The sequence below is a fragment of the Pseudophryne corroboree genome, chromosome 7 (assembly GCF_028390025.1).
Source record: "Pseudophryne corroboree isolate aPseCor3 chromosome 7, aPseCor3.hap2, whole genome shotgun sequence".
In the NCBI taxonomy this organism is placed as follows: Eukaryota; Metazoa; Chordata; class Amphibia; order Anura; family Myobatrachidae; genus Pseudophryne; species Pseudophryne corroboree.
In genome coordinates, this window is record NC_086450.1 from 498,887,231 (window position 1) to 498,911,457 (window position 24,227).

The 24,227-nt window shown below is 47.4% G+C and overlaps 1 protein-coding gene across 1 annotated transcript; it reads left to right on the forward strand.

The window, feature by feature from the left end:
* Positions 1-725: 725 nt before the first annotated feature.
* B2M (beta-2-microglobulin) lies at positions 726-24,207 on the forward strand. The gene is made up of 4 exons (XM_063935228.1): positions 726-924; positions 17,672-17,947; positions 21,944-21,970; positions 23,491-24,207. The coding sequence occupies exons 1-3, from the start codon at positions 846-848 to the stop codon at positions 21,955-21,957; spliced, it is 369 nt and encodes a 122-aa protein (XP_063791298.1). The 5' UTR covers positions 726-845; the 3' UTR covers positions 21,958-21,970; positions 23,491-24,207.
* Positions 24,208-24,227: the final 20 nt, after the last annotated feature.

Consider the following 24,227-nt stretch of genomic DNA (forward strand, 5'->3'; position numbering starts at 1 on the left):
TGGAAGGTAGATAGTAACTAGGTCGACAGGGTATTTAGGTCGACAGGTGAAAAGGTCGACATGAGTTTTTTGGTGTCGTTTTCCTCGTGACCAGGAACCCCAATTAGTGCACGTGTCCCCTCGCATGGCGAGCGAATGAGGTGCCTCGCTCCACTACCGCTGCGCTCAGCACAGGTTACCGTTCCCAATTGTAGTCCACCTGGATCGTTAAGTATGAAAAGGTTAAAAAAAATCGTGAAAAACTCAAGTCGACCTTTTGACCTGATGACCTAGAACATGTCGACCTAGAGACCCTGTTGACCTAAAAACCCTGTTGACCTAAAAACCCTGTCGACCTAGTTACTGTCGACCAATAGTGGTCGACCTAGATAGTGTCTACCTAGTTACTGTCGACCTAGAGACCAGATCATTGTGTCCCTCCTGGAGAGGGTCATGTTGGGAGGTATGCACATGTGTATTCTCAGTCACACAGCGGGTAATCAGGGTGTCACACAGCGGGTAATCAGGGTGTCACACATGTGAGTAGAACTCTGGGACATGAACGCTGCTGACTGGTAACAACAACACTGCTGGGCAGTGAGCGAGGCGGCGTGCGGGAGGCGCATGCGCACTGCCCGTGTCCCTAACCTGAGTGAGGCCCCGCTGCCCGGTGACAGGTGACGCGCTGCCGCTCTCGAGCTGTGATTGGCCGCTGTGGCAGGCTGCTATATAAGAGCGAGGAGCGAGCGAGAGAGGACAGAAACCGCGCAGTCACTGAGAGACGCGCACGATCACTGAGAGACCCGCACAATCACTGAGAGACCCGCACAGTCACTGAGAGACGGCGACCGAGGCACAGCCAGAGGATGATGGCGGACTGGTGTGTGCGGGCTGGGACGCTGCTCCTGGTGCTGCTGCTGCTGGTGGCTGTGGCGCTTGCTGACAGTGAGTAGTGATCCCCATGTTACCTGCTCCTGTCACTGACTCCTCTGTGTGTAATGTTCTCAGCGCTGTCCTGTCTATCTATCTATCTATCTATCTATCTATCTATCTATCTATCTATCTATCTATCTATCTATCTATCTATCTATGTCCTGTATACATATCTTCCTGTTCCTTATAAGTACTTCAGTGTAACCGTATACATCTCACTCAGGGGTCCAGATGTACTAAGCCTTGGAGAGAGATAAAGTATCAGACTGCCAAGTTACAGCTGTGCTTGGAAAATGAGCTGATTTATCACTCTCTCCACTTTTATGAACTTTATGTTCCCTCTGCCTCTCTCGCTGTCCCCTATATACCTATGTGTCCCCCCATATTTCACTGTCCCCTATATATCTCACTGTGTCCCCCCATATCTTTCACTGTCCCCTATATACCTATGTGTCCCCATATCTCTCACTGTGCCCCCCCCATAGCTCACTGCCCCCTATATATCTGTGCCCCTATATCTCTCACTGTCCCCTATATACCTATGTGTTCCCTATATCTCATTCTGCCCCCCCCCCCCCCCATATCACTGTCCCATATAAGTCAGTCCCCTGTACCTCTGTGTCCCCCATACCTCACTGTCTCTATCTATCACTGTCCCCTATACCTCACCCAGTGTCCCCTGTGCACCTGCCTCCTGAGCCCCCCTATCCCCCAGCCTGCCTCCTGAGCCCCCCTATCCCCCCGCCTGCCTCCTGAGCCCCCATCCCCCCGCCCTGTGCTGTATAATGTTATACTGATGTCATATAAATTCCCCCTGTTCTTACTTTCACTTTTGCTGCTGCCGCCTCCATTGTCCCTCCCTGACTTGTTATATGCAGGTCACTATCGTTCCTCTATGCTCTGGCTGGGTCCTGTCACCTGTGATTTATCAACACTGTCCCCAGTTACATGAATCCTATACCTGTCTGTTATATCCGTATATACACATGACACGTATAGGAGAGCACTATAGGTCTGCAGGGAGGATGAGGCATAGTCTGTAGTACGGTCACCTATATTATGACTGTGCCCAAGGGCGTACGTAAGCTGGGTACACACTGGACAGTATATCAAACATTACATCAGCGGACAATATATTGCGAGAGGGGCGGCGGGTGTGTACACCTGATGTCTGTCAATGCCGTCGTTGACAAACATTTGTGTCGGCAGTGCAGGGACTAACGTCCGAGCTGGGAGGGCAAATACACCTGCCTGCCCAACTGTGATGTGAGGACCGACATCGAGCAGCCGACCAGTAAGTGTATGATTACCAGATTCGGACGGTGGGTCGGTGTGCAGATTTGCCAGGTGTGTACCACTATGTGTATATCGCCTGCAATGCTAGATACCAGGAGCTTACACACTGCTGTGTATATCTCCTGCAATGCTGGATACCAGGAGCTTACACTGCTGTGTAGATCTCCTGCAATGCTGGATACCAGGAGCTTGCACTGCTGTGTATATCTCCTGCAATGCTGGATACCAGGAGCTTACACACTGCTGTGTATATCACCTGCAATGCTGGACACCAGGAGCTTGCACTGCTGTGTATATCTCCTGCAATGCTGGATACCAGGAGCTTACACACTGCTGTGTATATCACCTGCAATGCTGGATACCAGGAGCTTACACACTGCTGTGTATATCACCTGCAATGCTGGATACCAGGAGCTTACACTGCTGTGTATCTTCTGCAATGCTGGATACCAGGAGCTTACACACTGCTGTGTATATGTCCTGCAATGCTGGATACCAGGAGCTTACACACTGCTGTGTATATGTCCTGCAATGCTGGATACCAGGAGCTTACACACTGCTGTGCATATCTCCTGCAATGCTGGATACCAGGCGCTTACACTGCTGTGCATATCTCCTGCAATGCTGGATACCAGGAGCTTACACACTGCTGTGCATATCTCCTGCAATGCTGGATACCAGGAGCTTACACACTGCTGTGCATATCTCCTGCAATGCTGGATACCAGGAGCTTACACACTGCTGTGTATATCGCCTGCAATGCTGGATACCAGGAGCTTACACACTGCTGTGTATATCGCCTGCAATGCTGGATACCAGGAGCTTGCACACTTCTGTGTATATCGCCTGCAATGCTGGATACCAGGAGCTTACACACTTCTGTGTATATCGCCTGCAATGCTGGATACCAGGAGCTTACACTGCTGTGCATATCTCCTGCAATGCTGGAAACCAGGGGGTAAATTTACTGAGATGGGAGTTCTATTTAAGATGGGATGTTGCCCATAGCAAACAATCAGAGTACAGGTATTATCTTCTATAAGGTACTAGATAAATGGGAAGTAGAATCTGATTGGTTGCTATGGGCAACATCCCATCTTAAATAGAACTCCCATCTTAGTAAATTTACCCCCAGGAGTTTACACTGGCCCTCATTCCGAGTTGATAGGTCGCAAGGCGAATTTAGCAGAGTTACACACGCTAAGCCGCCGCCTACTGGGAGTGAATCTTAGCTTCTTAAAATTGCGACCGATGTATTCGCAATATTGCGATTACTAACTACTTAGCAGTTTCAGAGTAGCTCCAGACTTACTCTGCCTGTGCGATCAGTTCAGTGCTTGTCGTTCCTGGTTGACGTCACAAACACACCCAGCGTTCGCCCAGGCACTCCCACCGTTTCTCCGGCCACTCCTGCGTTTTTTCCGGAAACTGTAGCGTTTTCAGCCACACGCCCCTGAAACGCCGTGTTTCCGCCCAGTAACACCCATTTCCTGTCAATCACATTACGATCGCCGGAGCGAAGAAAAAGCCGTGAGTAAAAATACTTTCTTCATAGTAAAGTTACTTGGCGCAGTCGCAGTGCGAACTTTGCGCATGCGTACTAAGCGGATTTTCACTGCGATGCGATGAAAAAGAACGAGCGAACAACTCGGAATGAGGGCCACTGTGTATATGTCCTGCAATGCTGGATACCAGGAGCTTACACCGCTGTGCATATCTCCTGCAATGCTGGATACCAGGAGCTTACACCGCTGTGCATATCTCCTGCAATGCTGGATACCAGGAGCTTACACCGCTGTGCATATCTCCTGCAATGCTGGATACCAGGAGCTTACACACTGCTGTGTGGGGTCTGGGACTGAGGGTCGACACACCTTAGGTCGACGCCAATTGGTCGACACACCTTAGGTCGACATGAAAAAAGGTCGACATGATTTTTTTTATGTTTTTTTGGTGTCGTTTTCTTCGTAGAGTGACCGGGAACCCCAATTAGTGCACCGCGTCCCCTCGCATGGCTCGCTTCGCTCGCCATGCTTCGGGCATGGTACCTTCGCTCCGCTACCGCTTCGCTCGGCACACTTTTTACCGTTCCAATCGTAGTCCACGTGGATCGTTAAGTATGAAAAGGTTCAAAAAAAGAAAAAAATCGTGAAAAACTCATGTCTACCTTTTCTCTATCGTCCTAGTGGATGCTGGGGTTCCTGAAAGGACCATGGGGAATAGCGGCTCCGCAGGAGACAGGGCACAAAAAGTAAAGCTTTTCCAGATCAGGTGGTGTGCACTGGCTCCTCCCCCTATGACCCTCCTCCAGACTCCAGTTAGATTTTTGTGCCCGGCCGAGAAGGGTGCAATTCTAGGTGGCTCTCATAAAGAGCTGCTTAGAGAAAGTTTAGCTTAGGTTTTTTATTTTACAGTGATTCCTGCTGGCAACAGGATCACTGCAACGAGGGACAGAGGGGAGAAGAAGTGAACTCACCTGCGTGCAGGATGGATTGGCTTCTTGGCTACTGGACATCAGCTCCAGAGGGACGATCACAGGTACAGCCTGGATGGTCACCGGAGCCGCGCCGCCGGCCCCCTTGCAGATGCTGAAGTAAGAAGAGGTCCAGAATCGGCGGCTGAAGACTTCTGCAGTCTTCTAAAGGTAGCGCACAGCACTGCAGCTGTGCGCCATTTTCCTCTCAGCACACTTCACACGCAGTCACTGAGGGTGCAGGGCGCTGGGGGGGGGCGCCCTGGGAGGCAAATGTAAACCTATATAAAGGCTAAAAATACCTCACATATAGCCCCCAGAGGCTATATGGAGATATTTAACCCCTGCCTGTATTCACAAAATAGCGGGAGACGAGCCCGCCGAAAAAGGGGCGGGGCCTATCTCCTCAGCACACGGCGCCATTTCCTCTCACAGCTCCGCTGGTCAGGACGGCTCCCAGGTCTCTCCCCTGCACTGCACTACAGAAACAGGGTAAAACAGAGAGGGGGGGCAAATTTAATGGCAATATCTTGATATATATAAAGCAGCTATAAGGGAGCACTTATTATAAGGCTATCCCTGTCATATATAGCGTTTTTTGGTGTGTGCTGGCAGACTCTCCCTCTGTCTCCCCAAAGGGCTAGTGGGTCCTGTCTTCGTTTAGAGCATTCCCTGTGTGTCTGCTGTGTGTCGGTACGTGTGTGTCGACATGTATGAGGACGATATTGGTGTGGAGGCGGAGCAATTGCCAAATATGGGGATGTCACCTCCTAGGGGGTCGACACCAGAATGGATGCCTTTATTTATGGAATTACGGGATAGTGTCAACACGCTAAAGCAGTCGTTTGACGACATGAGGCGGCCGGACAATCAATTAGTGCCTGTCCAGGCGCCTCAAACACCGTCAGGGGCTGTAAAACGCCCTTTGCCTCAGTCGGTCGACACAGACCCAGACACAGGCACTGATTCCAGTGGTGACGGTGACGAATCAACCGTATTTTCCAGTAGGGCCACACGTTATATGATTTTGGCAATGAAGGAGGCGTTACATTTAGCTGATACTACAGGTACCACTAAACAGGGTATTATGTGGGGTGTGAAAAAACTACCTATAGTTTTTCCTGAATCAGAAGAATTAAATGACGTGTGTGATGAAGCGTGGGTTGCCCCCGATAAAAAGCTGATAATTTCAAAGAAATTATTGGCATTATACCCTTTCCCGCCAGAGGTTAGGGAGCGCTGGGAAACACCTCCTAGGGTGGACAAGGCGCTAACACGCTTATCAAAACAAGTGGCGTTACCTTCTCCTGAGACGGCCGCACTTAAAGATCCATCAGATAGGAGGATGGAAAATATCCAAAAAAGTATATACACACATGCAGGTGTTATACTACGACCAGCTATAGCGACTGCCTGGATGTGCAGTGCTGGGGTAGTTTGGTCAGAGTCCCTGATTGAAAATATTGATACCCTGGACAGGGACAATATTTTACTGTCGTTAGAACAAATAAAGGATGCATTTCTTTATATGCGTGATGCACAGAGGGATATCTGCACACTGGCATCACGGGTAAGTGCTATGTCCATTTCGGCCAGAAGAGCTTTATGGACGCGACAGTGGACAGGCGATGCGGATTCAAAACGGCATATGGAAGTTTTGCCGTATAAAGGGGAGGAGTTATTTGGAGTCGGTCTATCAGATTTGGTGGCCACGGCTACAGCCGGGAAATCCACCTTTCTACCTCAAGTCACTCCCCAACAGAGAAAGGCACCGACTTTTCAACCGCAGCCCTTTCGTTCCTTTAAAAATAAGAGAGCAAAGGGCTATTCATATCTGCCACGAGGCAGAGGTCGAGGGAAGAAACAGCAACAGGCAGCTCCTTCCCAGGAACAGAAGCCCTCCCCGGCTTCTACAAAAGCCTCAGCATGACGCTGGGGCTTCTCAAGCGGACTCGGGGACGGTGGGAGGTCGTCTCAAAAATTACAGCGCGCAGTGGGCTCACTCGCAGGTAGATCCCTGGATCCTGCAGATAATATCTCAGGGGTACAGGTTGGAATTAGAGACAGATCCACCTCGCCGTTTCCTGAAGTCTGCTTTACCAACGTCCCCTTCCGAAAGGGAGACGGTTTTGGAAGCCATTCACAAGCTGTACTCTCAGCAGGTGATAGTCAAGGTACCTCTTCTACAACAAGGGAAGGGGTATTATTCCACTCTATTTGTGGTACCGAAGCCGGATGGCTCGGTAAGGCCTATTCTAAATCTGAAGTCCTTGAACCTGTACATAAAGAAGTTCAAGTTCAAGATGGAGTCACTCAGAGCAGTGATAGCGAACCTGGAAGAAGGGGACTTTATGGTATCCTTGGACATCAAGGATGCGTATCTCCACGTTCCAATTTACCCCTCACACCAGGGGTACCTCAGGTTCGTTGTACAAAACTGTCACTATCAGTTTCAGACGCTGCCGTTTGGTTTGTCCACGGCACCTCGGGTCTTTACAAAGGTAATGGCCGAGATGATGATTCTTCTTCGAAGAAAAGGCGTATTAATTATCCCATACTTGGACGATCTCCTAATAAGGGCAAGGTCCAGAGAACAGCTAGAGATGGGATTAGCAATATCTCAAGAGGTGCTAAAGCAGCACGGATGGATTCTGAATATTCCAAAATCCCAATTAATGCCGACAACTCGTCTGCTGTTCCTAGGGATGATTCTGGACACGGTTCAGAAAAAGGTTTTTCTTCCCGAGGAAAAAGCCAAGGAGTTATCCGACCTGGTCAGGAATCTCCTAAAACCAGGAAAGGTGTCTGTACATCAATGCACGCATCTTCAGATGCACCTGCGGATAACCCTGTCTCCAAGGACAAGGGTATCTCTTCTGTGGTGGTTGCAGAGGGCTCATCTATTGGAGGGCCGCAGATTCGGCATACAGGATTGGATCCTGGTGACCACGGACGCCAGCCTGAGAGGCTGGGGAGCAGTCACACAAGGAAGAAACTTCCAGGGAGTGTGGTCGAGCCTGGAAAAGTCTCTTCACATAAACATTCTGGAACTAAGAGCAATCTACAATGCTCTAAGCCAGGCGGAACCTCTGCTTCAAGGAAGACCGGTGTTGATCCAGTCGGACAACATCACGGCAGTCGCCCATGTAAACAGACAGGGCGGCACAAGAAGCAGGAGTGCAATGGCAGAAGCTGCCAGGATCCTTCGCTGGGCGGAGAATCACGTGATAGCACTGTCAGCAGTGTTCATCCCGGGAGTGGACAACTGGGAAGCAGACTTCCTCAGCAGACACGATCTTCACCCGGGAGAGTGGGGACTTCATCCAGAAGTTTTCCACATGCTAATAAACCGTTGGGAAAGACCAATGGTGGACATGATGGCGTCTCGCCTCAACAAAAAACTGGACAGGTATTGCGCCAGGTCAAGAGATCCGCAGGCAATAGCTGTGGACGCGCTGGTAACACCTTGGGTGTACCAGTCGGTGTATGTGTTTCCTCCTCTGCCTCTCATACCAAAGGTATTGAGAATCATACGGCAAAGCGGAGTAAGAACGATACTAGTGGCTCCGGATTGGCCAAGAAGGTCTTGGTACCCGGAACTTCAAGAGATGGTCACGGACGATCCGTGGCCTCTACCTCTAAGACAGGACCTGCTTCAGCAGGGACCGTGTCTATTCCAAGACTTACCGCGGCTGCGTTTGACGGCATGGCGGTTGAACGCCAGATCCTAAAAGGAAAAGGCATTCCAGAAGAAGTCATTCCTACCTTGATTAAGGCAAGAAAGGAAGTCACCGCGAAGCATTAGCACCGCATTTGGCGGAAATATGTTGCGTGGTGCGAGGATCGGAGTGCTCCGACGGAGGAATTTCAACTGGGTCGTTTCCTACATTTCCTGCAATCAGGATTGTCTATGGGTCTCAAATTGGGATCTATTAAGGTTCAAATTTCGGCCCTGTCAATATTCTTCCAAAAAGAATTGGCCTCAGTTCCTGAGGTCCAGACTTTTGTCAAAGGAGTACTGCATATACAGCCTCCTGTGGTGCCTCCGGTGGCACCGTGGGATCTAAATGTAGTTTTAGATTTCCTCAAATCCCATTGGTTTGAACCACTAAAAAATGTGGATTTGAAATATCTCACATGGAAAGTGACTATGTTACTGGCCCTGGCGTCCGCCAGGAGAGTATCTGAACTGGCGGCTTTATCTTATAAAAGCCCTTATTTAATTTTCCATTCGGATAGGGCAGAGCTGCGGACGCGTCCGCATTTTCTCCCTAAGGTGGTATCAGCGTTTCACCTGAACCAGCCTATTGTAGTGCCTGCGGCTACAAGCGACTTGGAGGACTCCAAGTTGTTGGACGTTGTCAGAGCTTTAAAAATATACATTTCAAGGACGGCTGGAGTCAGAAAATCTGACTCGCTGTTTATACTGTATGCACCCAACAAGTTGGGTGCGCCTGCTTCTAAGCAGTCGATTGCTCGTTGGATTTGTAACACAATTCAACTTGCACATTCTGTGGCAGGCCTGCCACAGCCTAAATCTGTTAAGGCCCATTCCACAAGGAAGGTGGGCTCATCTTGGGCGGCTGCCCGAGGGGTCTCGGCATTACAACTCTGCCGAGCAGCTACGTGGTCAGGGGAGAACACGTTTGTAAAAGTCTACAAATTTGATACCCTGGCAAAGGAGGACCTGGAGTTCTCTCATTCGGTGCTGCAGAGTCATCCGCACTCTCCCGCCCGTTTGGGAGCTTTGGTATAATCCCCATGGTCCTTTCAGGAACCCCAGCATCCACTAGGACGATAGAGAAAATAAGAATTTACTTACCGATAATTCTATTTCTCGGAGTCCGTAGTGGATGCTGGGCGCCCATCCCAAGTGCGGATTATCTGCAATACTTGTACATAGTTATTGTTAACTAATTCGGGTTATTGTTTAGGGAGCCATCTTTCAGAGGCTCCTCTGTTATCATACTGTTAACTGGGTTTAGATCACAAGTTGTACGGTGTGATTGGTGTGGCTGGTATGAGTCTTACCCGGGATTCAAAATCCTCCCTTATTGTGTACGCTCGTCCGGGCACAGTACCTAACTGGAGTCTGGAGGAGGGTCATAGGGGGAGGAGCCAGTGCACACCACCTGATCTGGAAAAGCTTTACTTTTTGTGCCCTGTCTCCTGCGGAGCCGCTATTCCCCATGGTCCTTTCAGGAACCCCAGCATCCACTACGGACTCCGAGAAATAGAATTATCGGTAAGTAAATTCTTATTTTTTCCATGTCGACCTTGTTCCTGTCGACCTTTTGTCCATGTCGACCTAAGGTGTGTCGACCAATTGGCGTCGACCTAAGGTGTGTCGACCTTTGTGCTGTCGACCTGGAGTCCGGATACCTGCTGTGCATATCTCCTGCAATGCTGGATACCAGGAGCTTACACACCGCTGTGAATATCGCTTGCATTTGCTATAGTGAGTAGATCCGGTCCCCAGCAGCACAGAGTATATCAGGATGGAGATGAGTGATGTGTCAGTGAGGACAGGTCTGCATGTGACCGGGGCAGTGACATGATGTGAGGAGGGGAATGGAGGCAGCAGGAAGCCACAGACTGAGAGTTATATAATGGGAGGAGCAGGGTCCCCCAGCAGCACAGAGTATATCAGGAGATGAGTGATGTGTCAGTGAGGGCAGGGCTGCATGTGACAGGGGCAGTGACATGATGTGAGGAGGGGAATGGAGGCAGCAGGAAGCCACAGACAGAGTTATATAGTGGGAGGATCAGTGTCTCCAGCAGCACAGAGTATATCAGGAGATGAGTGATGTGTCAGTGAGGACAGGGCTGCATGTGACAGGGGCAGTGACATGATGTGAGGAGGGGAATGGAGGCAGCAGGAAGCCACAGACTGAGAGTTATATAGTGGGAGGAGCAGGGTCCCCAGCAGCACTGAGTATATCAGGAGATGAGTGATGTGTCAGTGAGGGCAGGGCTGCATGTGACAGGGGCAGTGACATGATGTGAGGAGGGGAATGGAGGCAGCAGGAAGCCACAGACTGAGAGTTATATAGTGGGAGGATCAGTGTCTCCAGCAGCACAGAGTATATCAGGAGATGAGTGATGTCAGTGAGGACAGAGCTGCATGTGACAGGGGCAGTGACATGATGTGAGGAGGGGAATGGAGGCAGCAGGAAGCCACAGACAGAGTTATATAGTGGGAGGATCAGTGTCTCCAGCAGCACAGAGTATATCAGGAGATGAGTGATGTGTCAGTGAGGACAGGGCTGCATGTGACAGGGGCAGTGACATGATGTGAGGAGGGGAATGGAGGCAGCAGGAACCAGACTGAGTTATATAGTGGGAGGAGCAGGGTCCCCAGCAGCACAGAGTATATCAGGAGATGAGTGCTGTGATGTGAGGAGGGGAATGGAGGCAGCAGGAAGTCACAGACTCAGAGTTATATAATGGAAGGAGCAGGTTCCCCAGCAGCACAGAGCAGTGAGATAAGATACGTTTGGTCTAGTCGCACTGGATGAAATATTCTTGTGGAAAGGTATAAAGAGCACCCTAAGTATTATTATTTAATCATTAAATCTGTAATTGGGATGGAGGGGGGGGGATTTATGTTACCACAAATATGATAATATGAGAGAACAAGAAATGAAATGTCTAAAGTTGTGCACAGTAGTAATATAATAAAATATAACTTTTTTTATTAGGTTCAAATTTAACATCCGAATATGGTTAAAAAGCAAAAATAAGGTATTAAAAATAGTGTGGGGAAAAACATGAGAACGTTTCTAGTGAAATGCTGCGTTTGGGTTTTGCCGCGTCTACCTCCTACGCTTAGATGTATGATATAAATGTGAAGTAATAATCTTCTGACTGCATAGACCTTAGCCGAGTGACACTGTGAGCAAGCAGTCTCCTCTGTAAAGACATAGCTATGAAGACGGAGACACCTGCACTCATATTGTGCGTTCGGCACAGGTTACTGTTCCCATGTGTAGTCCATGTGGATGGTAAAGTATGAGAGAGATGATAAAAAAAGCTGTGTCGACCGTTTGACCGTGCCGACCATTAGTGGTCGACCTAGAGCCCGGATATCCGTCCTGACACGTTGATGTGTTAATAGGTGATATACCCATGGTATAATCTTTATTGAGCCCTTGAGTGGAGGTAGGATACACAGCATATTTTAATCACATTTTCACTTTTTTTCACACTACTTATTTCTCTAACGTCCTAGAGGATGATGGGGTTCCATTTAGTACCATGGGGTATAGACGGGTCCCTTGGGTGCCATGGGCACTTTAAGAGTTTAATAGTGTGGGCTGGCTCCTCCCTCTATGCCCCTCCTACCAGACTCAGTTTAGAAAATGTGCCCGAAGGAGCCGGTCACAGCTAGGGGAGCTCCTACGAGTTTTTCTAATAGTGATAGGTACAGGGAGGCTGCTGGCAACAGCCTCCCTGCTTCGTGGGACTTAGGGGGGGGAGTAGGAACCAACTCTCGAAGTTAGTGGTTCGCTATCTCCGCTGACAGGACACTGAGCTCCTGAGGATGATGATCGGAAGGCCAAGAGGCGACCGCCAACTCCCGCAGCACGGCCGCCACCCCCTAACAGAGCCAGAAGGAGTGAGTACAGCACCGGCGTCCCGGTTAGCAGGGACGGGTATGGCGGCACAAGGGTGGGAGCGCAGCTCTGACAGGCTGCGCTCCAGTAAGGCTCAGCAACACAGCAGTATAGGTGCTATGAGGGGTGCCCTGAGCCAGCGCGATTCACCCTACACTGGTCAAGCTGCTAACGGGCTAATCCCGCTGTTAAGAAATCCTCAGGCCAGTCTAAACAATTTGTGCGGGAAGCCGCGTGCCATTACAGGGGGCGGGGCTACATCTCATATCGGATCCAGCACTCGCCAGCGCCATTTTCTCCCTGCAGATCATAAGAACAGTACGCTGACAGGGAGCGCTGCCCTCCACATAACTCCAGCTATCCTCTGCGGTACCAGGGTGTTATAGACAGAGGAGGGGGGGAGAGTGTGATTATAGTACTAATTAACCTATTAAGGTTAGTTGGTCAGCGCCGGGCTTTTATCATAGTAACTGCCTACTGGGGCGCTGTGTGGCTGGCTCCCTATACTCTGACTCTCTGAAGGTACTCTGGGGGAAAATGTATCTGATTACCATGTCTAAGGACTCTGAGTCCTGTGCTGCAGAGTGTGTATCTTCTCCTGAGGAGTCTATTCCATGTACTCAGGACTGCAATATACTGTCTCAACCTTCTGAATCCGAACCCCCGTGGGTGGATTCTTTAAGGGGAATGATATCCCAAATTTCAACTAGGATGTCATATACTGAGAAAGACGCAGATTTTGAGAAAATCGGTAGAGGGTTTGCAGTATTCAGCTCCTGCTACCTCATCTAAGACCCCAACTACATACCCGAAAAAGCGTGCAGTTGCCCAGGTAATGCAAGCTGACACTGATACCAACTCTGATACAGGGGACGTTGATGGGTATATGCAGGGGGGTTGCATCCCTTGCTATGGGGGTGTAACTAATGATTGAAGCCATTAGGGACATATTTCCACATTACTGAAAAGGTACCTGAGCAGGTGGAGGAATCTTATTTTGCAGAAAATAAGAAATCCCTGCTTACCTTCCCTGCTTCAAAGGAGTTGAACATTCCTGGGAAAACTCGGAGAAAAAGTACCAGATCCCAAAAAGGGTTCTTATTGCTTTCCCTTTCCCTGAAGAGGACAGAAAGTGGGAAACCCCACCTATAGTAGATGCTTCTGTACCTAGTTTGTCTAAGAAGGTGGTTTTTACCTGTCCCTGGTTCAACTGCTTTAAATGCCGGCTGACCGCAAGATTGAGACTACGCTCAAATCACTATACACAGCTACAGGCGTGGCGTTAAGTTCCACTATTGCTTGTGCGTGGATTTCTAAAGCCATAGTAAAGTGGTCAGGCACATTACTAGAGGAATTAGTTACTATGGATAGGAGTTGCATTGAATTGTTTTCACATCACATACAGGATTCTGCAGGTTTCATGGTGGAGGCCATGAAGGACCTTGGCCTGCTTAATGCAAGGGCTACTTCCATGGCTGTATCGGAACGCAGAGGACTCTGGCTACGCCAGTGAACTGCGGATGCGGAATCCAAGAAAAGTGTGGAAAACCTACCTTTCACAGGTCATGCTCTGGGGACGCTTTGGATGCGTGGATTTCCACGGCAACTGGGAGTAAGTCAACCTTTCTCCCCTCAGCAGCACCACTGGCTGGGAAATCTTAGCCTACGTCTACACTGCAGTCCTTTCGGACCACAAAATTTTAAAAATCCAAGCCACCTCCCACCTTCTTTAGAGGTGGTCGGGGAAAACGTGCACCAACAGGTTCCCAGGAACAGAAACCAGGTTCTGCTTCCTCAAAATCTTCAGCATGACAGTGGACCTCCCAGCCTGGGGATCAGGCAGGTGGGAGCAAGACTAAAAGATTTCAGTCACATCTGGGTGTCATCATGCCAAGACCCCTGAGTAAAAGATATTGTTGCCCAGGGGTACAGACTGGAGTTTCAGGAACTCCCACCCCACAGATTCTTAAAATCAGGCTTGCCAGTTTTGCTGACAAAGTGCTATCCTACAGGAAGCCATTCAAAAATTGGTCCAAACAAATGTCCGTTTCAGTTCCACATCGCCTAAAACACATGGGTTATTACTCAAACCTGTTTGTAGTACCGAAACTGGACGGTTCGGTAAGGCCGATATTGAGCCTAAAGTAATTGAACCCCTACTTGAGGGTATTCAAATTCAAGATGAAGTCTCTGAGAGCGGTGATCTCAGGTCTGGAAGAGGGGGAATTTCTGGTATTCCTGGATATCAAGGATGCGTACCATCACATTCCGATCTGGCCTCCTCACCAGGCTTATCTACGATTTGCACTGCAGGACTGTCTCTATCCGTTCCAGACGATGCCATTCGGCCTCTCCACAGCACCGAGGGTATTCACCAAGGTCATGGCAGAGATGATGCTCCTCCGCATGCACGGAGTGAACATAATTCCATATCTGGACAATCTAATGATAAAAGCATCTTCCAAGGAGAAGCTGTTGCAGAGTATTGTTCTCAACTCAACTACTCCAGGATCATGGGTGGGTCCTGAGCCTTCCAAAGTCACATTTGGACCCGACAAGGAGACTGCGTCACATTTGGACCCGACAAGGAGACTGCCTTTTCTAGGAATGATATTTGACACGGAAGTGCAGAAGGTGTTTCAAACGGTAGAGAAAGCGTTTGGTGATCCAATCAATGGTCCGTGATCTCCTAAAGCCAGCCCGGGTGTCTGTTCATCAGTGCATTCACCTTCTGGGAAAGATGGTAGCCTCCAACGAGGCTCTGCAGTACGGAAGGTTCCATACAAGGTTCTTCCAGCTGGATCTCCTGGACAAGTGGTCGGGATCGCACCTTCACATGCACCCGCGGATACACCCGTCACCAAAAGCCAGAATTTCACTCCTCTGGTGGCTGCAAACTTCTCACCTACTAGAGGGCCGCAGGTTCGGGATTCAGAATTGGATCCTTCTAACCACGGATGCAAGTCTCAGAGGTTGGGGAGCAGTCACCCAAGGGGAAAACTTCCAAGGAAGGTGGTCAAGTCTGGAATCCATCCTTCCGATAAACATTTTGGAACTAAGGGCCATATACAACTGCCTTCTACAAGTAGCACATATTCTGCAACATCAAGTCATTCAAGTTCAGTCTGACAACGTCACGGCAGTGTCCTACATAAACAGGCAGGGCGGAATGAAGAGCAGAGCTGAAATGTCAAAGGTAACAAGAATCCTCCTCTGGGCAGAAAAACACATGGTGGCACTGTCTGTAATCTTCATCCCGGGAGTGGACAACTGGGAAGTGGAGTTCCTCAGCAGACAGGAGAATGGGGCCTCCATCCAGAGGTGTTCGCAGAGGTGACAAGCTGATGGGGTGTACCTCAGATAGACTTGATGGCCTCTTGCCTCAACAAGAAGCTTCGGAGGTACTGTTCCAGGTCGAGAACCACAAGCAGTGGCGGTGGACGCCCTGGTAACTCCCTGGGTGTTCCAGTCAGTGTATGCGTTCCCTCCACTTCCGCTCATCCTAAGGATTCCCAAACTCATATAAAGAACGAGTTCAGGCGATCCTCATTGCTGCGGACTGGCCAAAAAGGGCTTGGTACGCGGCTCTGGGGTTACTCCGGGAGGATCCGAGGCCTCTTCCTCTGCGCGAGGCCCTGCTACAACAGGGGCCGTTCGCCTATCAATACTTACCACGGCTACGATTGACAGCATGGAAGTTGAACACCAGATCTTGGCTCGGAATGGCATTCCGAACAAGGTCATTCCTACTCTGATCCAGGCTAGAAAGGGGGTAACTTCATTACCATCGGATTTGGAAAAAGTATGTGTCTTGGTGTGAATCAAAGAAGTTTCAACTGGGACGTTTTCTACCTTTTTCTACAAGCAGGTGTGGATGTGGGCCTACGTTGCTCCATCAAGGTCCAGATTGTGGGCTTGTCCATTTTCTTTCAGAAACAATTGGCTGCTCTCCCTGAGGTTCAGACATTCTTGAAAGGGGTTCTGCACATCCAACCACCCTTTGTGCCTCCTACGGCACCTTGGGATCTTAATGTAGTGCTGCAGTTCCTGCAATCGGATTGGTTTGAGCCTTTACAGGAGGTAGACATAAAGTTTCTTACGTGGAAGGCTGTCACACTGTTGGCATTGGCATCTGCAAGACATGTGTCAGAATTGGGGACATTGTCGCACAAGAGCCCCAACTTGATATTCCATGAGGATAGAGCTGAGGTCAGAACGCATCAGCAATTTCTTCCAAAGGTTGTCTGCTTTTCATATCAACCAACCTATTGTGGTGCCAGTGACTACTGACACCTCGATTACCTCAAAGGCCTTGGATGTTGTGAGGGCTTTGAAATTCTATGTGAAGAGAACTTCTCATCACAGGACTTCGGACACACTATTTGTCCTTTATGATCCCAACGAGATTGGGTGTCCTGCTTTTAAGAAGACGATTTTTTGCAGAATCTGGCTTACTGTCCAGCATGCTTATTCTACGGCAGGATTGCCGATTCCAAAATCCGTTCAGGCCCACTCTACTCGTAAGGTGAGTTCTTCCTGCGCGGCTGCCCGGGGTGTCTCGACTTTACAGCTTTGCCGAGCAGCTACTTGGTCAGGGTCGAACACGTTTGCCAAGTTCTACAAGTTCGATGCTTTGGCTGCTGAGGACCTTAAGTTTGGTCAGTCTGTTCTGCAGGAACCTCAGCACTCTCCCTCCTGTACTGGGTACTAAATGGTCCCCAGCATCCTCTAGGACGTTAGAGAAAATAGAATTTTATATACCTACCGGTAAATCCTTTTCTCGTAGTCCGTAGAGGATGCTGGGCGCCCGCCCAGTGCTTCGTTTTCCTGTATTGTTACTTTATTAAGTATTGTTGTTTCAGCCGTTGCTGAATCGTTTCAAGTTGGTTAGCCTGGTTTTCCTTTTGTTCTGTGTGTGCTGGTATGAATCTCGCCACTATCTGTATTTCCTTCTCTCGAATTATGTTTGTCTCCTCGGGCACAGTTTCTAGACTGAATCTGCTAGGAGGGGCATAGAGGGAGGAGCCAGCCACACTATTAAACTCTTAAAGTGCCAGTGGCTCCCAAAGGACCCGTCTATACCCCATGGTACTAAATGGACCCCAGCATCCTCTACGGACTACGAGAAAAGAATTTACCGGTAGGTATATAAAATCCTTTATTTTTAAATGCCTTATTTTCGCTTTTTAACCATATTTGGATAATAACTATGAACCTATTAAAGGTGATGTTATTATATTAGTACTGTGTACCACTTTAGACATTTTGTTTCTTGCTCTTCTTTCTCGGGCTCCTGATGAAGACAAATTATGGTGCCCAATGGCCAATGAGCATGTAATGATTTCTATATATCCGCCTTGCTTTTTTTCTCCAGAGCCACCGACAGTGTACGTCTACACTCGGAATCCAATAGAATTTGGAGTGCAAAACCAGCTGATCTGCCACTCTGACAGCTTCCATCCACCGCGTATCTCTATTTCTTTGAGGAAGGACAAAGTCAAATATGAGAACTGCGTGGAAAGTGACCTCTCCTTCCATAAGGACTGGACCTACCACAAAACCGTACATGTCCCCTTCACTCCTAAAGAGGGGGAAACGTATGAATGTGAGGTGAACCACAATGAGGCGGGACCGAAGGTATACCAGCTTGGTAAGTTACATCAGGGGAACGTGAGTAATGGCCGTTTGTCCTATCAACAAAAAAGCATTTCCCATTCCAATTAGATTGATCCAATTATGAAATTTTTATCTCTGGTTTCCCCGTTTTGTTTTTTTTTTTGTTTTTTTTATGTTCACATGTAGTTTTTGACTTAAAAGGGTCTCGAAATGACAAAAATTCATGTTATAGACCCTTGCGAGAATACAAATTAAAAAAATAAAATCAAAATGTTTTATTCTGGTGGGAAAAAAACGCACAGTGTTCAGAACATAACAGGTTTCAATTATATATACAGGTTGACTATCCCTTATCCAAAATGCTTGGGACCAGCGATATTTTGGATATGGGATTTTTCCGCATTTTGGAATAATTGCATACCATAATGAGATATCATGGTGATGGGACCTAAGTCTAAGCACAGAATGCATTTATGTTTCATATACACCTTATATACACAGCCTGAAGGTCATTTTAGCCAATATTTTTTAAAACTTTGTGCATTAAACAAAGTGTGTCTACATTCACACAATTCATTTATGTTTCATATACACCTTATACACACAGCCTGAAGGTCATTTAATACAATATTTTTAATAACTTTGTGTATTAAACAAAGTTTGTGTACATTGAGCCATCAAAAAACAAAGGTTTCACTATCTCACTCTCACTCAAAAAATTCCGTATTTCGGAATATTCCGTATTTTGGAATATTTGGATATGGGATACTCAACCTGTACAACACGACCAGGGCTTTGGAATATGGCATCTTTTTTGAAACTTCACTCCCCCCCGCCGCCGGGTCGCTTTTCGTCCGTCGGGCACCTCGGCGGCGCATCGTCAAATGTGTGGGGCCCCTTACACAGGGCTTATTTGTATTTTATTTTTGTATAATTGTGCAATAAATCCTATCAACTTAATACATGTTTGATCTTAAGCGCCGTCCAGCTAAACGGTGGAGGCGGCTATTTTGCAGGATATTCCTGAAATTGTTGCGCTTTAGGAATGAAACCAGGAGCTAAGAGAATGCAGCCATAGCTCTTACTGTAGTAATATGTCTGCAGGCCACGCTGCTATTGTAGGTAATTTCTGTAGGGATTACTGTACAAACAATAGAGCGTAAACTACTGATTATAATTTTTATATATATATATATATATATATATATATATATATATATATATATATATATATATATATATATATCCCCCCTTCCGATATAAGTTTCTGGAGCGAAATTAAGTAAAAGCCAGAAAATCCAGGGATCCGGTTTCGGAGGTTCTCGGCCTTGCATGCGTTGACAATCCAGTGTATAGTAACCTATCAGATTGCAGCTACCACATCTAGTGTAGGCTAGATAACATGTGACTGGTTGCTGTGAGCTGGTTATATAGGTGTTCCCTGTTCTTGTGTTGTGCTGCTGACTGTTCGAGCGACGTTGCCCATAGCAACCAATCGTATTGTCTTTGTTTTCTAGACCAGGGGTAGGCAACCTGTGGATCTCCGTCTGCTGTGGAATGACGTGTTCCAGCATGCCTTTTCACAGCTTCGCTGTTGGCGCATGCTGAAACTGTGGCAGGACATGCTGGGATGTGTAGTTCCACAGCAGCTGGAGTGCCACAGGTTGCCTTCCCCCTGTTCTAGACTGTACTAGATAAATGGAATCTGATAGTTGCTGTGATCCACACGTCCACTTTTCCAAATATCAGGATTGTCAATGCATGCCGGAGCCGGGATGCAGTCAGTTTACCTCCAATCAAAATACCGACGTTCAAAATACCGACACCAATTGACCGATGGTCAAAATACCGACACGGACAAAATACCGACACGGACAAAATACCGACAAGGTCAAAATACCGACATGTAAAATGCCGACAGGTCAAAATACCGACACGTGTTTTTCATGATTTTTTTTTCATTGAAACCGACTTGTTCATACTTTACCATCCCAGTGGACCTGGAGGGGGAATATAATAGTGTGCCGAGCGCAGCGAGGCACCGTGCCCGAAGCATGGCGAGCGCAGCGGTATTTTGACGCGGTACACTTTATATTGTGTCCATGTTGATTTATGTCGACATACACACAAAAAAATGCATGTCGGTATTTTGACCTTGTCGGCATTTTACATGTCGGTATTTTGACCTTGTTGGTATTTTGTCCGTGTCGGGATTTTTTCCTTGTCGGTATTTTGACCATCGGTCAATTGGTGTCGGGATTTTGAACGTCGGTATTTTGATTGGAGGTATTTCATACCGATCCCCGGAGCCCTGGAGCTTCCTGCTTTTACATTGGTCAGAATCTTTCACTTTGACTTATACCCAATTCATTTAGGACTTTACTTTTTTTTATTTTTTCAATTTCAGAAACAAATCTTTATATAGTGCACTGGGTTCCAATTGACACATCTGCATTCTGAATGTCTGCACAAGCAATTTGGGCTAGGCTTCAATTAGGGTTAAGTAACAGATAAGGTTAGGCTGCAATTAGAGCGTTTTAAGATTAAATCGTACTGCCGACATTCTGATGTTGATATTATGTTATTTCGGATGTTAACATGCCATGTGTCAAACATTTTTGAACATGACAACATTATAGTGTCGACTTTCTGCGGGACGGCATATCATACCCGACCTGAATGCACCCTTAGATTTTGCTGTTTGTAAGATACAAGACAGTTGATTAAACCCATTTCTGAAAAAAAAAAATCCAACTTGATGTAGAAAAGTAACAAGACCCAAAAAAATTAACTATTTTTAAATATATTTAAAAAAAAATCTGAAATTTTCATGTTCCTTTAAACATAAATTAATTAATAAAAAAAAAAAAAAATGTTGCTATGGGGGATCATCAAACATTGATCTTCCTTAAACCTTGCTGTCATTTGGTATGCCAAATGATTTATTACTGGTTATATGGCAAATCCATATTCCGCCACGCTGTACAGAGGAGAATTTTGCCACTCCTATGGGTGCCTGCCCCAGTGGAGCTTCCGATCTATTTGGGTCAGTCAGACCTGATTGCACGCTAGCTTTTTTTCGCTGCGTTTAGGTCAGAACTGCGTATGCACCGCAATGCGCACGTGCGTCGTACGGGTGCCAAGCGGATCGTTGCTGTGCGATGGGTTTTTAAAAAGAATCCAATCGCACAGCCAATCGCAAGGAGATTGACAAGAAGAAGGCGTTTGTGGGTGGCAACTGACCGTTTCCTGGGAGTGTTTGGGAAAACGCAGGCGTGTCCAAGCGTTTGCAGGGCGGGTGTCTGACGTCAATTTCCAGGCCCGCACAGGCTGAAGTGATGGCAGCGGCTAAGTCCTGGGCTACTCTGAAACTGCACAAAACTTTTTTTGTTCCGCTCGGCTACACATGCGATCGCACACTTGCAAAGCTAAAATGCACTCCCCTATGGGCGGCAACTATCTGATCGCTGCGCTGCAAAAAATAGCTAGCGAGTGATCGGGTCTGTATGAACCCCTATATTCCCTACCACATGTGGACACACTCTACGGTGGTTTTTTGAGTGTCTGAAAAACCGCAGCTTCCCGATGAAACCCACGCAAGCATGGGGAGAACATACAAACCCCCAATTAAAGACAGTTATTCTCTGAACAAATGTTTTTTGCAAATATCTTAATTCTGGCCTGTGAACATTAGGTTTGATGGGGGTGCTAGCGAAGCCTCAGACAAAATGAGTAGGGCTTTAGAGGGTCTGACGTGTGTTAATAATACTTGCCTACCTGACCCTCTCCATGAGGGAGAAAATGCTCTGTTCCTGGACTTTCCTAGTAATGTATGATTGCCATCACCTGTGCTGAAACACCTTTCTTATCAATTACCTAGCTCACCACAGGTGATGGCAATCATACATTACCAGGAAAGTCCAGGAACAGAGCATTTTCTCCCTCATGGAGAGGGTCAGGTAGGCAAGTATGGTGTTAATACTGGTGCGTGTGAGTAAATTTGTCTCTCTTTATGTCTTTGCTCTTTCAGAGGCTCTGCTGTAAGAACCTGGGGATGGTAAGTGTTACTGCTCTCATTAATGGTGGTCTTTGTGCGTGCAGTGGGGAAGTAGCACACAGTACTCTTGGAGGAACTATCCCAAGTGGAAAGATGAAAGATTCCATATAGTGGCAATAGAAAGTATTCTATCATCACCAGGGTGCCACCTAGTGGTTGGCAGCAGAAGTTTCTCTTCACAAAAAAAAAATAGAAAGTCCTGATTTTTGCACAGCTGTAGTCAGGGGGTTATTCAGGTTTGTTAGCAAACCAATAAAGTTAGCAATTGGACAAAACCATGCGGGGTGGGGTATATTGTTTCTGTGCAGGGTAAATACTGGTTGCATAATTTTTACACTGCAGTTTAGATTTCAGTTGGAACACACCCCACCCAGATCTAACTCTCTCGGCACATGTTACATCTGCCCCACCTGCAGTGCACATGGTTTTGCCCATTAGCTAACTTATTTTTTGGATTGCTAACTAACCTGAATTCCCCCCTTAGGCGGTAATTCAGACTGTATCAAAAGCGCTTTTGCACCCATATGGAGGGGCATAGCCAGATGGGTGGGTGGACTAGCCCTGTGCTGGGGTCCCCCCGTATGTCTGAGAAACTGATCGTAGATGTGCTACATTTAGCACATGAATGATCAGATCTGAATTAGGCCCTTAGCGTAAACAATTCAGATAGACTAATGCACAGGATTTGATGTTGGGTTTAATAAATACCGCCACCAACCCAGTAAAATCTTGTTCCCACCACTTATGGGCTGAGCATCCGCCCTAATTGGTCATTCTGCCTATTCCACGTAGTTCAATCCATTCAGAATTCTGCAGTCCACGTGGTGTTAACACCGGACAGTTGTCCTACTTATGACTAATGATTCCCAGTGAACAGCGGGATGGAAGTGCTATTATCCAGAGATGTAGTGTTCATTCTAGCAGGGCCAAATTTTAGATGTGATGTATTGCTACAGCTACTGAGCGACACATCGTGCAAAATTTGTCCTTAGATCAGAGGTTCCAAAACGCATTCCTCAAGGCACCACAACAGTCCAGGATTTAGGTATATGTATGGCACAGCACAGATAGTTCAATCAAATTGACTGAGGTGCTAATTAATTCACCTGTGGCCAAGCATGGATACATTTAAAACCTGGACCGTGTTTGGGAACCTCTGCCGTAGATATTAAAATATGCCCTGCTCGCTGATTAGGTACATGTTGCAGGAATGAACACCAGGGATGGATTTACTAAGGAGCTGGGGTTGGAGCTGCTGAGGGTGATGTCATTCATTAGGAGGAGGTGACAGAGGGTGATGTCACTCAGTGGGAGGAGGTGACACAGAGGGTGATGTCACGCAGTGGGAGGAGGTGACACACAACCAGGTGGTAATTTCACTAGTCAGGTTTATTTAACATCATGGATGACGGTGGGAATGTCGTGATGTTTTCTCTTCACCTTGTAGCCGATGACTGGGGTATGTGAGGCGCATCGCATAATCAACCAGAGATAACTTCCCCAATTGTTTCCCTTTTCAGAGAGAACAATCCACATCTACTCCCCTCACCCAAGGATTGAATGACTGATAATGGGTTTCCTTCCTGGATGGCTAGCTCTATTTTGGCCTGGTCAGCTAATTGTAATGAGGGTCTGGAGATAATACCATTCATGTGTGGTCGTACGGCCAGTACTCACCGGCTTCAACATGAAGTTTACCCTTCGGTGACTCTGCTGATTGATGTGTAATTGTTATACCATCCTGATCCGTGTGTTCCAGATTCATGTAAACCTCGTGCCAGTCTGTGTATCTGCTCTGTACCTATGCCAGATCGATATACAAGTTGTTGTAGACAACTGCTTATAACATTTGTAACATCCACATACGTATAAAGCCTGTGATTATGAAGGTAGATAGTTTTCCCCATGCACAACAGCCTTTCAGTAAGTGCCCTTTAAAAAAGGCAGAAGTTCTCCAAATTACCCGGAAGTTCTTCCAAATTTACAGTCTGTTTATACAATTGCAGGATGATGGGTTTAATCACAGCTAATACAACATTAAACGATTTTCTTTGTATTTATGAAATGTATCCAATTTTCTATTGAGCTTATATCAGTATTTACTACACTGCAATAGGGGGTGTGTGCTTCTTCATAATACAAGGAGGGGGGGGGTGTTAATCTGTGTCACGCAGAGGCTTTGTCTTACATATGCTTAGTTAAGTAAGGGTTTGCCAATAAAAAACTTTTGGAAACTACGGGTGGGTGTCTGGTTTTT

Bases quoted from the DNA above. Each gene is read 5' to 3' on its own strand.
- B2M (XM_063935228.1), top strand. From the start codon at position 846: ATGATGGCGGACTGGTGTGTGCGGGCTGGGACGCTGCTCCTGGTGCTG. The intron at 925-17,671 runs GTGAGTAGTGAT...TTTTTTCTCCAG, and splicing joins GGCTGTGGCGCTTGCTGACA to AGCCACCGACAGTGTACGTC.